The sequence below is a fragment of the Amia ocellicauda genome, chromosome 3 (genome assembly GCF_036373705.1).
Source record: "Amia ocellicauda isolate fAmiCal2 chromosome 3, fAmiCal2.hap1, whole genome shotgun sequence".
NCBI lineage: Eukaryota > Metazoa > Chordata > Actinopteri > Amiiformes > Amiidae > Amia > Amia ocellicauda.
The window spans coordinates 20,526,819-20,541,958 of NC_089852.1; the positions used below are offsets into that span (position 1 = coordinate 20,526,819).

The window sequence follows — 15,140 nt, forward strand, 5'->3', positions numbered from 1 at the left end:
TTAGTGTAGAGTAAGAATTTTGTCTGGTTGCTGTTTTTATTACCAGCAGCAAAGAGTGTCTGTAAGGACCCAGAAAACCCTTTAGGGACCGATCTCCTATGTCAACGATCGCCTGGGTTAATACTGACAATTGCGTCACCGAGCCCTAATGAATTTTACTACAGAGGAGATTTCATTCTCCAGCTCTTAGTCTTAACTATAGAGGTGTTGTTCTAACAGGACCAAGACCAAAGTCATTGCAACATGTAACTGCGACACATTTGTTCAATAAAGCAAATTAGGAATTTCTGCAGACAAAAAGGATTACAATCCTGCCTGGTTTCATGTGCATTCATTTGTTAGTATATATATGGCTAACTGTCTGGAGTAGCTACCTACTCTGTGGGACAATCTCCCTGCTCAGTGTGGTAATGATAATGTCTCGTCCTTTGGAGTAAATCTATTTGAAAAAATCTGTGTGTCACGTAACAACTACTGCCTTGTGGCGAAATGCATTGCCAAATAAATACATCTGGAAAATCTCTGGCCCTAGCCCGCCCATGACTAAAACACTGCAAGTGACAATCTAGTGCCAACTGTGCCTCTGTTTGATTCAATCAAAACAGACCCGGAAATCCAAGTAATGGGTGACACATTTAAAGTGAACGTGTTACAGCAGCCAGGCATTGCGCAGTCCCTCTGTTCTTATCCTTTTGTCTTGGAGCTGCCACAACCCAGGGGTTTAGCGGGAAAGATTATTACCACTCACAACAGCACAGCATCAATCACCTTAAGTGGGTCAGGGTGATGGAGGACTATAAATCACAAATCTAATAATATCTTCCATGCTTCCTCTTACTGCTTACTTAGTCTTGTATTATATACTCATTCTAGCACTTTGATACAATGGACATCCCTCACTGCTCCCTAGACTTTGTTATTTGTCCCTCAGCGCCTGGCCTATACAGTAAGCCCAAGGACAGAGGGTCACAAAGAGAGCAATTCCGGCTCCCTTGGTCAAATATCTTCATTCTATTGCTCAATTTTGTGAAGGTTTAAATTATTGATTTACTCCTTTTCATCTTCCTTTTTTCTTGCCCTTTGAATTCCTTTAAAAAAAACTGACAAATGTGCTGGTAAATATCTCACTTTTGACCCAAGCATCAATACAAGACATAGAACCTATGGATCGTCAGAGCTGCAGGCTTAGAAGGATCAGTTTTCAGAAATCTTTTAAGTAGTCTATATGTTTATTATATATACAGTACTGTGCAAATGTTTTAGGCAGGTGTGAAAAAATGCTGTAAAGTAAGAATGCTTTCAAAAATAGATGTTAATAGATTATATTTATCAATTAACTAAATGCAAAGTGTGTGAACAGAAGAAAAATCTACATAAAATCCATATTTGGTGTGACCTCCCTTTGCCTTCAAAACAGCATCAATTCTTCTAGGTACACTTGCACACAGATTTTGAAGGAACTCGGCAGGTAGGTTGGCCCAAACATCTTGGAGAACTAACCACAGTTCTTCCTTGGATTTAGGCCAAGATGTGGGAGACACAGCAAACCTTCTTTCGACAGCACGTATGGATGTGCCATCCTGGAGGAGCTGGACTACCTGTGCAACCTGAATGGGCTGCAGGTACCGCCTCATGCTACCAGTAGTGATAAGGACATTAGCAAAATGCAAAACTAGAAGAATCAGTCAGGAAGGATAAGGAGAGAGGAATTGTCTGTGGCCACCACCTGCAAAACCATTCCCTTTTTGGGGGTTGTCTTGCTGTTGCCTCTCCAGTGCACCTGTTGTCACTTTCATTTGCACCAAAACAGGTGTAATTGATTCACAATCGCATAGGCTTCCTAACCGGATAGATTGATATCCCTGAAGTTTAATTGACTCGGTGTTATACTGCGATGATTACGTGTTCCCTTAATTTTTTTGAGCAGTGTATTTCACATTTTTTCACACTCATCAGTCCAGAGCACCTGCTGCCATTCTTCTGCACCCCAGTTCCTGTGTTTTCATGCATAGTTGAGTCGTTTGGCCTTGTTGCCACGTCAGAGGTATGGCTTTTTAGCCGCAAGTCTTCCATGAAGGCCACTTCTGACCAGTCTTCTCCAGACAGTGAATGGGTGGACCAGGGTCCCACTGTTTTCTGCCAGTTGCGATTGCGAAGTTTCAAAATCCCTGACTTTGTGCAAGTTTACCTAGAAGAATTGATGCTGTTTTGAAGGCAAAGGGTGATCACACCAAATATGGATTTGATTTAGATTTTTCTTTTGTTCACTCGCTTTGCACTTAGTTAATTGATAAATATAATCCATTAACGTCTATTAATGTACTGTATGTGCATGTGTGTGTTCATATTACAATGGGGGATGGGTGGTTCAATTGCATTGAACAATGCTCATTACACACAGAGAGATCCAGAGATGAATCCCCATATGGCCAGTGTAGTGGAATCATGGCCAACCACCCCTCCCCCCCCCGGTTGGGAGACTTTGGGAGTAATTTGACAATGGTTGCTAGAGAATATATATATATATATAGACATTAAAACACATATACACACACATGCCACCAATTACATGAGTGAAATCATGTCACCAATTATATCAAGGCTGCCCATGGAAGATTAAGTCATTTCCAACTGGTTTGGATTTAACCTGGTGACAAGAGCAGGGTTCAGTCATCAGGAAGTAGAGATGCCTGCAATCAGGGGCTAAATATCATATTCATTTTGAATCACTATTGTGTAGAGCATCATTGGCTCTATTATTTTAACTGAGAGCAGACTCCAAGCAGGCCAGGATGATCCATGAATCCTCACCTCTATCCCAACTGTGAAGCATTCTTCCACCAGGCCACACAGCACTTTAGCACTTTCACTACCTTCACCACATCTCAATTAACACCTGTGGTTAAAAGCTGCTGTGTGGATGTGCAGCTCACTACCCTCAATCTAGAAGATGCTGATGTACGGATGAAGGGGTAAAACAAACAACCCTCTGACAAGGAATCCAAATCAGGGTCCATTTTCTGACGATCTGGTGTTGTTTTTAATAGGTGAAACACAACATTGAAGAGGAAAAGTGGCAGAATATATACACAATCATATATTATTATAAATATGTATGTGTATGTGTGTGTGTGTATGTGTGTGTGATTGTGTGGATGAACTCTAATCTCACACCCCACAGCAGACAGGCAGAAGCAACAAGTAAGAAGCCACAATCGCATTATATAACCTGCTACTTTACAACATCAAAGAGGGCTTGCACACCTCTTTGAAAGGACAAGAATAATTCTAGAAGTCTGAAATCTCCGCTGTAATCTGCTTACTATTAGGACTAGACCTCTTTTTATTCAGTACATCTTTTAATTGCACATGTGTACCATGATGCCCGCCACTTGAATCTGTTTATAATAAGTCTAAATGCTAATGCTGCATTGCTTTACAGATGGTGATACACTGAAAGATGCTTAGAGAGGAAACAGATGCATACAATAGCAAGGAAACAGATCAGATTCTCATGGCATATACTTTTGGTCCCTTTCAGCTACAGTATGTCTGAAATAAAGCCAGGTTTCACATGTTAACTTTGTTTCCCTTATTATAAATCTTTTTCATCAATACAATTTGTTATAAACCCTGTCTATGCTGAAACCTGAAATGGACTAATACACTCCACATTACATCAATTACAAATGTACATAAGTATCACTTCAATTGTATTAAGGTTTAGAAAACACAGGAGTCAAGCCCCTTCTCACACTGTAGGTGGTTTACAATATATTGTGTATATGAAGTTGTTCCACATCTAGATTTGTTTGTTGCAGTTCAAATGTGAAATGAAGAAACAGTAGTATTGACTTGAGTAAATACTAAATACTAATACTTGAGTAAATGTGTAATAGTTATTTTACAATGTGGATTTGTTTCAGATAAATATAGTGTACTTTGTTACATTTCAGAATTTGTATATAATATTAGGAAGTGGTTTCACCTTTTATTATATTATATATTCCTGATATTACACAGATTAGGCAGGAGGGCAAAGAATGTCTTTAAATGTGTGTCTGTGTGTGTATGTCAAATGCATATACAGTGACATGAGTAAATACCTGAGAAGATGAAAGGATTCATTAAAGGAATAAACATCAGGGGAGATAAATGGCCTCTATGTGATCCCAAATAACCCCAAGTTTAGCCAAACACATAACCATTAGTCTTTGTCATTTACAAATTAGTAGCAATTTCAACTCATAGCATTTATTGTTCCTTTTACACCGTTCATCTTAAACCACCGTATAACCCTTTCATCTCCAGAACACGTGAAAGGCCACCTTATTAAGGGACAGACACAGAAGGTGGTTGAGTCAAAAATACATAACATGCTATTTGATACTGGTGTATGTGGATATAAAGACTAAGCACAGTACCACACAAATGTAAATGATATGGCCATCGCATACATTTCAGATATGTATTTTGTGCTCTTATTTAATTAGCACTTTAATTTAAGCAAAAATTTGGTTAAAGTGAAAGCAAAAATAAACAACTTTTTGCATGAACATTGTGTTTTATTTCTTTGATTTATGACCAATCTACCTTCTCAGCAGTAGCTTTTAGACCATCAGACAAGCAGAAAAACAAACACACAACACAGTGAAAGCGTGCAGTGTTTCCACGGCCAGCCTGCTGTTTTAGGCAATAGGCCGCCTCTTTCCAAATCACCTGCCAGCCACGGTGCTTTTCTTCGCCTGGCTAAAGGAAACGTCTCCAGTTCCAGGTCACAACCCCGGTGCCTCATGCTTCCCATTGCCACCTGCTCTCCCTCTCAATAACACTGAGAAACCCGACTTCATAGGCAGACCATATGTGCAACAGTGCAAGGATACACGACACTGTGTAGTGTAAAAACAACACACCTGCCTCTTTCATCTCGACGCTGCCTATATAGGATGCTATAACCAGCATTGCGTTACTTTCCAAGTATGCAAGATTGGATTCCAAAACCCATTCCTTTCATTCTTATTTCTGTACATGCTCACTTGTCAGTGGAAATATAACTTGCTGTGGTTGTCATGCACTGTATATTTTTTCTTGCATTTATTCTATTTTCTACATTTTGTTTTACTAAACCGCTACCATGTATGTGTATTGCATTTAATAATAATAATTATTATTATTATTATAAAAATAATAATTATAACAGTAATCAAGATATTATTATTACATTTTGGACTTTAATTTTGTAATATAAAGACATTTGTTTTACGTTACCTCTGACTTTATCGTATTAATAATGTTCAAACCTAAACAACAGCATTCTTAGTTAAAGGGTTAAGTTTCACATATAGCCATACACCGTTTACACAGACTTTTCCCATTTATTTTCAGATTCAATGAAAATGCCCACATTGGATTCACATTGGACTGAGTGGTACACTCTGCCATGGAAGTGTTTAACACCCAAGATGCCAAGCATTAATATAAATATATAGGTACCCCACCCAGTTGAAACCTGGTGAGTCTTCTTAGTGATCTTCAAAACCTGCGATTATGGTTGACATGTGCAACAGTGAAGTGAAAAAATTAACCCTAGCTTATCTTCACATACAGCTGCTGGAATAAACCTCAGGAATGCTTTAACCCTTTTGACAGGAACATTTCCTGAGAAATATTCTTTCTGATCCACTAAAGCTGTTAGATCTCTTAATACCCACTGAGGAGAGATTAAGAGCTAAAGTAGCAGCATTAAAAATGAGCTGCTTCTAGAAGTAAATAAATTCCTCTGGATTAGGATTTGATCATTTCTCTATGGGAATTTCATAAACTGGCATGGATATCTGAAACAAATAAGTTCAAATATGTTTTTGTTATATTGCCTATGTCTTCCAACACACACACACATTTAGGCACATTAAGCTATGTTTTTATCCTTTTTCTAACCATTTCATTTTTTTCATTAATGCATTCCACTGAAAATACTCCACTGATGTGTTTCATCTGTGCTTGGAGAATTGGTTAGCATTCATAATCACGACAATGAAGCAAATTGAGCTGGTTTCAGATTGTGTGAATAGGTAATTTTACCAATTACAGCCAATATTATTAACAAGTTGATTTAGTTACAAAGCTATTGATATTTGAAGGTTACACTTCAAGTAGACTGATTACGTTAGTGAAAAAAAACAAGATTAAAACAGTGCATTTAGAGTACACACACAAGATTATCATGCCACTTTTTCTTTGTCTTTTTAATGATGTCACTCCCCTGGATTCCCAAAAAGAAGAAAAAACACGCCCAGGAATAGCCCTTTTGACCAGGTCAGTTTGTAGCTTGTTTGGGCTGTGTGCCTTTGGGGTGGGCAGCTTGGCGGTGCTCAGTTCATCGCACATCAGCAAGTCCCTGTGGCTCTTCGTGTTCGGTTCAAGTTCTTAACAGGTCTGATGGCATAAAATCATCTGATTGGTGTAATAAGAACGTAAGAACATTACAGGTTTCAAATGAGAGGAAGCTCATTGGCACATCTTGCTCATTTGGTTGTATGCAAAAAACAAACTGATTCAAGGATTTCATCAAGCTTAAAGGATCCTGAGGTGTCTGGTTCAATGACATGGCTGGCTAACATATTTCAGTCTCCCAAAACCCTGTTTTTAATCTTAAAAGCACATCCTTTTAATTTACACATGGTGCCCAGGCATTCTCGGCTTGCATTTAAAAAAATACTGCGAAGTACACTTGCTTCGCCTCACAGAGTGATTTCAAATGAGTGAATGACAAAGTGAGAGCAGTAATCAATTCCATGCAGCTTCTCAGCCCATTGTGTGGAAATGGGGAAGCAAATTACGGTGGCACAATGCTCAGTGTGCTACTGTTCTCCCATCAAGAAATGAATTAATCTTTGAAAATTGAAAACTTTTAATGAGCTGGTTAGTTTGTGGTGATGATAGTAGTAAAGTGAATTTTAACGAGGAAAATTAAGTGTAACCTACCAATCACCCTATCGATTACTTGGACTGAAGTGACAAAGATGTGGGTTCAAATCTGTGGTCTGATCATAGGCTACAACAGCACTAACCTGTGCTTAGCAAAGTCAAAACTGAAGAGCAAATGTCACAAAGCAATGGATAAAAAATTTGAATTTGTCGGATGTGATCTGGAGGTACCGAAAGCAGACATCCGACTCCAGTCAATAACCTAAACCTTAATCGTATCAAGCTGGAATGAGTTAAGATCCTTTCCCTGACTCTGAAATGAAAGGGCCTCAGGAGAAGAGAAAAAAAAGAAATACAAAATAAACGACATGCCCAGAAAATCACATTGTTAACATGACAACAAAGACCATTTCTACATGGAGAAATTAAGACTTCATTTCCCAGCATTGCGTTGCCATAGCGACCTGTTAAAAGCAGTTGACTGGTGCTGCTGAAGCTGTTATTTTAAACAGAGGGGTTACAGAAAGATCATCAGAACAGCTAACATTTGAAAAAGCAGCCCATTAAAAAAAAATGCTACAGCCTCAGTGTCTCAAAGGTGTTTCTTTTTTTTTTTTACAAAAAATAAATAACTGACTAAAGATTAATTTTTCTAAACTTAACTTTTTACTGCTTCTCCCCTGATTGTATAATGATGCCTTTTGATCATCTCAGAGAGTGTACAGCAAGTCTTCTTACTCTTATGTAACTGTCGAGAAGGAACAAAACGTCTCATATCCAGGTCACTACAGTCACTTGTCAATCAACACACAGGTATTTGAGTTTTACACACATATAGATTATAATTCACATGGCTGAATTGGTTATGTAACGCCTGCAAGTGTGTCTGAGCATGTGGATGGTTGCTTATTTAAGACCTACAATTAGGTCCATAAATATTTGGACAGTGACACAGTTGTCATAATTTTGGTTCTGTACACCACGAAAATGGATTTGAAAGGAAACAAAAGATGTGCTAATCATGAAATAAATAAGTGTAGAATTTAAAACAAGGGCAGTGATGTTCAGACTGTACAATGCACTAGTTAGAGCTCATCTGGATACTGTGTGCAGTTCTGGGCTCCACACTTCAAGAAATATATCGCTGCTCTAGAGGCAGTTCAGAGGAGAGCAACCAGACTTATTCCAGGTCTGAAGGGAATGTCCTACTGAGAGACTGAGGAACTGAAACTTTTCACCCAGGAACAGAGGAGACTATGGAAATTGGGCTTCAAGGCATTCAAGACAGAAAACAGGAGACACTTTTTCACACAGAGAGTTGTCACAATGTGGAACAAAGTCCCAAATGAGCACGATGGGTCAAATGGCCTCCTCTCGTTTGTAAAATGTATTATGTCTGGAATCCATAGACATCACCAGATGCTGGGTTTCTTCCCTGGTGATGCTCTGCCAGGCCTGCACTGCAGCTGTCTTTAGTTCCTGCTTGTTCTTGGGGCGTTTTGCCTTCAGTTTTGCCTTAGAAATCAAAACAAACCAATCAGAGAGATAGAAAAAAAATAATTAGGTGTGGCCAAATCAGCTATTTGGTACATTCTTAAAGAAAGAACGCACTGGTGAGCTCAAGAACACCACAAGGCCCGGAAGACCACGGAAAACAACTGTGGTGGATGACAGAAGAATTATTTCCCTTGAGAAGAAAAACCCTATCACAACAGTTGGCCAGATCAAGAACACCCTCCAGAAGGTAGGCGTATCTGTGTCAAAGTCAACAATCAAGAGTAGATTTCACCAGAGTAAATACAGAGGGTTTATCACAAGATGTAAACCATTGATAAGCCCCAAAAACAGGAAGACCAGATTAGAGTTTGCCAAAAAACATCTAAAGAACCCTGTACAGTTCTGGAACAACAACCTATGGACAGATGAGACAAAGAACAACTTGTACCAGAATGATGGGAAGAGAAGAGTATGGAGGAGGGAAGTGACTGCTCATGAAGCATACCACCTCATCTGTCAAGCATCTTATGGCATGGGCATGCATGGCTGCCAAGGAAACTGGTTCCCTTGTATTTATTGATGATGTGACTGCTGACATCATCAGGATGAATTCTGAAGTGTTTAGGGCTATATTATCTGCTCAGATTCAGCCAAATGCTTCAAAACTCATTGGACGGCGCTTCACAGTACAGATGGACAATGACCCGAAGCAACTCAATACTTTTTTAAGGTGAAGAAGTGGAACGTTCTGCAATTGCCAAGTCAATCACTTGACCTGAATTGAATTGAGCATGCATAACAAGCAGGAACTAAAGACAGCTGCAGTCCAGGCCTGGCAGAGCATCACCAGGGAAGAAACCCAGCATCTGGTGATGTCTATGGGTTCCAGACTTCAGGCAGTCATTGACTGCAAAGGATTTGCAACCAAGTATTGAAACTCACAATTTAATTCATGAATATGTTAGTTTGTCCAAATACTTTTGAGCCCCTACAATTGGGAGGACCACATATAAAAATGGGTGTAATTCCTACACCGTTCACCCAATTTGGATGTAACTTCCCTCATATTAAAGATGGAAGTCTACACGTAAAGCACATCTTGATTGTTTCCTTTCAAATCCATTGTTGTGGTGTACAGAGCCAAAATGATGACAACTGTGTCACTGTCCAAATATTTATGGACCTAACTGTACATAGTGTATGTGTTTGAACCACCTTCACAGGAACAGTTCCAAGTTTCTGATCCACACAGCCCCAATACGCTACACTTAACCAAGAGAGCATGGGGGATCTGTATAGGCTACCTTTAAGAACCCAGAGGAGTGATGTCACTGTATCAGACTCATACACACACACACACACACACACCACTATAAAAACTAAAAAATTGTGTCATGAACCTAAGAAAAACAACCCAAAACACCTAAGCCTAGAATATAACATGTTTTTAAGTTCCTGTCACTCCTTATAAGCTTCTGTCAGGTGGCAGTTAGACTGTTATTAACGTTCACAAGCCAGATTATCCCTTTTCCGTGTTTCAGCCTGGTTTCATGGAGATGAGAATGGTCTCATACGCTTCGTAGAGACCAGGGTGATGGGTTGAACTCAGTGGGGGGGTGGGGGTGGAGCGACCCAGGTGTTTAGGAACAGACACTCCAGGTCACCTGTTAGCTTTATGAGCAGCAGCACAAAGTATCTTAATGAAATTAGGATTTGAATTATGGAAAATTAAACTTAAGTGTTAGCAAGAGTTTATGAATTGTTGTGTAGATATCTCAGTCAGAAGGTGTCAAGTAATTAACTTTTCTGAAATATTTTTTTATATAGCTGATTGGGACATTAATTTGGGATCTCAAATAAAATGTATATTGGTGCATAAGTAGATAGATACTAGATATGCACACATTACAAAAAAAAAAAAAAAACAGGTCATAAAACAGGAATGGCTTTTATTTGACCTCTATTGTCTGTATACCTATGCTTCTACAGCTACTCCCTATTGGCACATTCAGAAACAGGACAAAAACAAAACAAAAAAGAAAGAAAAATAAGCAGTTTGTTCCCTTCAAGCTATGAAGAGCTTGTGAATTACAACTTTTGAATCTACTTTAGTAACAACTAATTATTTGCATTCTAACCTTAGAGAGAAAAAAAACATCAGAATCACGCACGCCCACATTAGTAATTAAATTGAAACGTTCTGTTGAACAGCGCTACACAATTTGTCTTCCCCAGGCAAATGTGAAGTTAGCAATATTTTTAATCTCCAACAACGCCTCATGTTAATGCCATTGGATGGATACACAGCGGTATGACCCTATTCACACACAAACTTTCTTCAGGGGAGAAAAGGGAATGAAAAATAAAAGCGGCATTACACTTTTAACTGGAGCCATTCGGGATTTATATCTAAAATCCTGCATACTCTGAACTGATGTGACATTATTAGAACTCCATTTAATTAAACAACAGTTTTAATTTGTGTGTGAGTGCTGTCTGTGTAGAGATGCAAACAGTGCAGCTAATTTCTATCAGTATTTTGAATAAGATATTTTCAAGAAAGATAGCAGCAAATTTTCTTACAGGTTGCTGTTATTATCATATGATAATGTCAAGTTCTGTCATTCAGTGTAATCTTAACCAAATTTGTGTTTAAATGCCAGGATTTAATGTTGTCAGATTGACAACACAGATAATGGGTCTCCAATGACATCACAATGTCACAATAATAATTTATATGTTTCCAATTGGAAATTATTTTGCCAATGAAATCCTGTAGTTTGTATGTGCATTAATCTTTAAATGTAGGTGTGAATAGTTTAAAATTCAATTCAAATGGTGATAATAACCGATTCAGAACAAAAGTGGTCTTTTCCTTTAAGAGCAAGAAAGAGCAAAGTGGATAATGGCAATACAACTAAAGTACAGTACCATCCTTTTAAAACCTGCAAATTGATATTAGTAACATTTATTCAGGTAGACGGAAAAGAGCCTAAACTAGATTTGATTTCACTGTAGTATATTTTGCCATTTTGGTCTCTAGAATTTTCACCCACTCCTATATAATGTTCAACGTGTATGTTTCATAATCCTATTACACATCTGCCTTGGGGGGCTTTTTTTCCCTGGAATCTAAAAAACTGAGGAAAATAAAAATAAAATAAAAACATATTAGTGTTTGTATTCCCACAAGCTTTCCACCCCCATTCAGGCCAGACAAACAGTTTTCTACCTCCCATGATTCACAGCTCTATTTCTTGTCAACGGGAATAAAACAACAAACTGGTAGTTAATACATTTTTTTTTTTTTAGTTCATGTTCAAGATGTGGCAGGTTTTAAGTCATTTGTAGCTATGGCACAATAGAAAGTCCAACCTAGGCCCTGGTTGTAAATAAGGCAATAACAGGTGGTCAAGAACCCTGCTTTATTGTCAACACCACTCAAGGAGTGACCTCACTAGTGAACCAAACTATTAAACAATTCAAAACAAATCTGCATGCCAAAGTTTTAGAACACATGCCCTTAACAATTCATGTCAACATGTCATTAAAAACTTTGAAAGTGTATCCCATAGGCTCAGTTTGCTAAACCTCATGTGTACTGCGATGCACCCATAGCATCGGTATTTCTGGTCCAGTGAGGGGAAACTCATGTTGCCCTGGGCAATGGAAACTGAGAGGTATAGTTCAAGCACACAATGTCAAACTGGCACCATTGAGTAAACCACCCCAAATGGCCAAGTCAAAAATTCTCCATGCTCTTTAGACTAGAAATCAATATATATTTGGGAGTTGCCAAGTGGTTAACCCACTTAGAGCCTACACTCTCTAGCCCTATAATCCAATCTGGGTTGTGTTTTAGCCAACTAGGACTGCGAATCCCTATAAGGCAAGGATGCAGTTGGTTGAGCGATGCAAGGGGTTTGGTAGACTTGCAATATATAATATAACAATAATAATCATTAATAATCATTAATAATAATAATAATCATTATTATTATTATTATTATTATTATTATTATTATTATTATTATTATTATTATTATAAATATAATAATAATAATAATCACTGAATTAAAGTGATGATTATTATTATATTTCTCAGCAGAAGCCCTCATCCAGGGTGATGTACAATTGTTACACTATATCACATTATTTTTTACATACAATTACCCATTTATAGAGCTGGGCTTTTACTGAAGCAATCTAGGTAAAGTACATAGCTCAAGGGTACAACAGCAGTGTCCCCCCACCTGAGACTTAACTCATGACCCTCAGCTCAGGAGTCCAGAGGCCTAACCAATATTAATACTAATGAATATTAGCAGGAGAACAAGATAATTAATTCACTTAAACGTATATTTAAGATCCAGTCCTGTAAAACCCATTCTCAACTAAAAGCTACTCCTCATTCCATTAACAAAGAAGGTCCTATGGCATTGATAGGTGTCATTTCAGATGTTTCCTATTATTTTTGCAATTTTGTGCAGTTACTTTTCTTCATATACACACATTACAATTCTGTGAATGGACTGCATTGACAATATGTATATGAGTTAGCTTGAATGTAAAAGCTTTACAGCGAATCCTGTAAAAAGGTAGTACTGTATATAGATAAGCACGGTTTTAAGAGGTTTTATTTTTCATGCATGAAGGAGACTTGATTATAAAGTAAAAACTGCTTCACTTTTTTAAGTATCTTAATGCTGTTGGACTTCAAAGAGAAAAGCTTGTATTTGCCCAAGAGAGCTCTTTGTGAAACGGAGGGTTTGGTTCATTCAAATGTGGGATGTTCAATTCCATTATCCAGGAGGATATTGGAATATTATTAAGGTGTGATAGTAGAGCCTTGAAAGTGCAATCAGTTATTATTATAATGATTATTATGATAATCTTCAACATCAATTGGTGAATCCAAGGTTTTTAATATGAACAGAAAGTTTTTTATACAATACACACATACATATACATGTATTTAACTATGAAAAATATATAATATCGTAATGATTAATGGTCCCCATGCTTTGTGTTATGTTTGACTGAATAAGCACTATGTAGTTCTGATGCCTAGAAAATCTATCACACTTATTTGGTCTCTTCAACTAGGCCATTGTCAGTTCTGCACACTTGTGGTGACATGCTGTTTAATGACCCAGCATTTCCCCAGTTTTCAATGACTCTTATGCATAGAAGGTTTTGCCTTCCAGTAAAGTACTGGCAAACAGGCTACAGCAGGTGTCCTCAGCTCTGGTACCAGAGAGAGAGACAGTCTTCTGGCGCTCATTTATATAACTGCACCAATTATCGGTTTACGATGAACAGGATTTTCAGGCACTATGAAACATGGTAAGTTGGGACTCTGCAGAACCAGAGTTGTAGAATACTGGGTTAGAGTTATCAGATGAAGAACACATGGTCTCAGAGTATGCTTATTATTGAATACAAAAGGAATCATATCTCTGTGTATTATTTTTTTTGCCTGCAGCTCAGGCTTTCAGTCCCATGAGTTCGATTACGGGTTCAAAACAAGGGACAACTCCCACCAGAATGGTGCTCATCATTTCGGATTTCGCTCTGATGTTAAGGTGACTGTCTCATAATAATAGGAGAACAGAAGCCTGACAAATTCCAGACTGGTTATATCACGTTCTTTATTTTTATTTTTATTTTTTAACCTGGTTGCTGGCTTGGTTAAGGATTAAATCATAATTGTCATTTTGCATACATTTTATTTATTAAAAAATGTTTGGTTATGTTATTTCCAAAACTATTTCCATTGAGAACATACTTGACAAACCAATTTTAAAAAGTAAACTAGACTATCGGCCACAAAACGGTGCTCTAGACAAAGAAACAAACAAACAAAACAGCTTTTGTAGAAGTTTCCCATAGATATGCCAGTTTGATACACCTGATGCTGCATTATGCTGACAATAACTTATTTTTATGTTGTACAGGGTGCTTGTGTTGCAGTTCTGTTTCTAGGCACTGAATATCAAGTATGATGACTTTCTGCTGTCAGGTACTGAGTTTCTATTCTGCCAACTAAAAGGGGGAAAACCACTGAACTTTGTGGAAAATCATGATCATTCTAAATTCTATAGCTGATTAAACCAAATCCTTCCTATTTAATCCAGCATTAGAAATAGCAAATGTTTATATACTACCAATTTACATTTACAATTTACAATCTCCATCTATTCTAGAAGAATATTAAGAGGGAACGTTTCACCCAGTCTGTCTTAAACAAATGGAAATGTTCTAGAATTACTCACGAGTTCCATCAAACCTGGTCGCGATGGTGTCCAGAAAGGTGTTCTGAGGAGCAAGCAGTCCTTTCATTACAGGCATTTTCCCCCCCGTTGAGAAGAATCAAGGCGATCCCTGCACAATTACTCCATTTGAATTGTGGGGTCACAACCACGAGGGACTGCCGGTGGATGTGTATGCTAAAACAGGAATGACACCTCCAGTCTGGCTCTCCTCATACTGCTGGCCCAGGTTGTAGTCTTCTGGGGGGTGTTACGGTTACCCCCCAACCCCCCCCACCCCCACCCCCACCCCACTCCACCACCAACCCCCCTCCCTCCCTCCCCTGTTCAGGGCACTGACAGGTTTCTGGTGCGTTTCATCAGAGTCTGAGTGCCCCGATTCAGCAGAGTCTGTTAAAGTTATAAAGAACAAGGTACAGCATCCACACTATTGACTTCCCTTGC

At 38.3% G+C, this 15,140-nt stretch overlaps 1 protein-coding gene across 1 annotated transcript in view; it reads right to left on the reverse strand.

Annotated features, from left to right (window-relative positions):
* The window catches only part of kcnh4a (potassium voltage-gated channel, subfamily H (eag-related), member 4a), a 67,586-nt gene extending 52,811 nt beyond the window's left edge, over nt 1-14,775 (reverse strand). The window contains exon 1 of the mRNA XM_066699973.1: nt 14,700-14,775. Coding sequence (XP_066556070.1) covers nt 14,700-14,775 — 76 coding nt within the window. The remainder of the gene's footprint in view (nt 1-14,699) is intronic.
* Nucleotides 14,776-15,140: the final 365 nt, after the last annotated feature.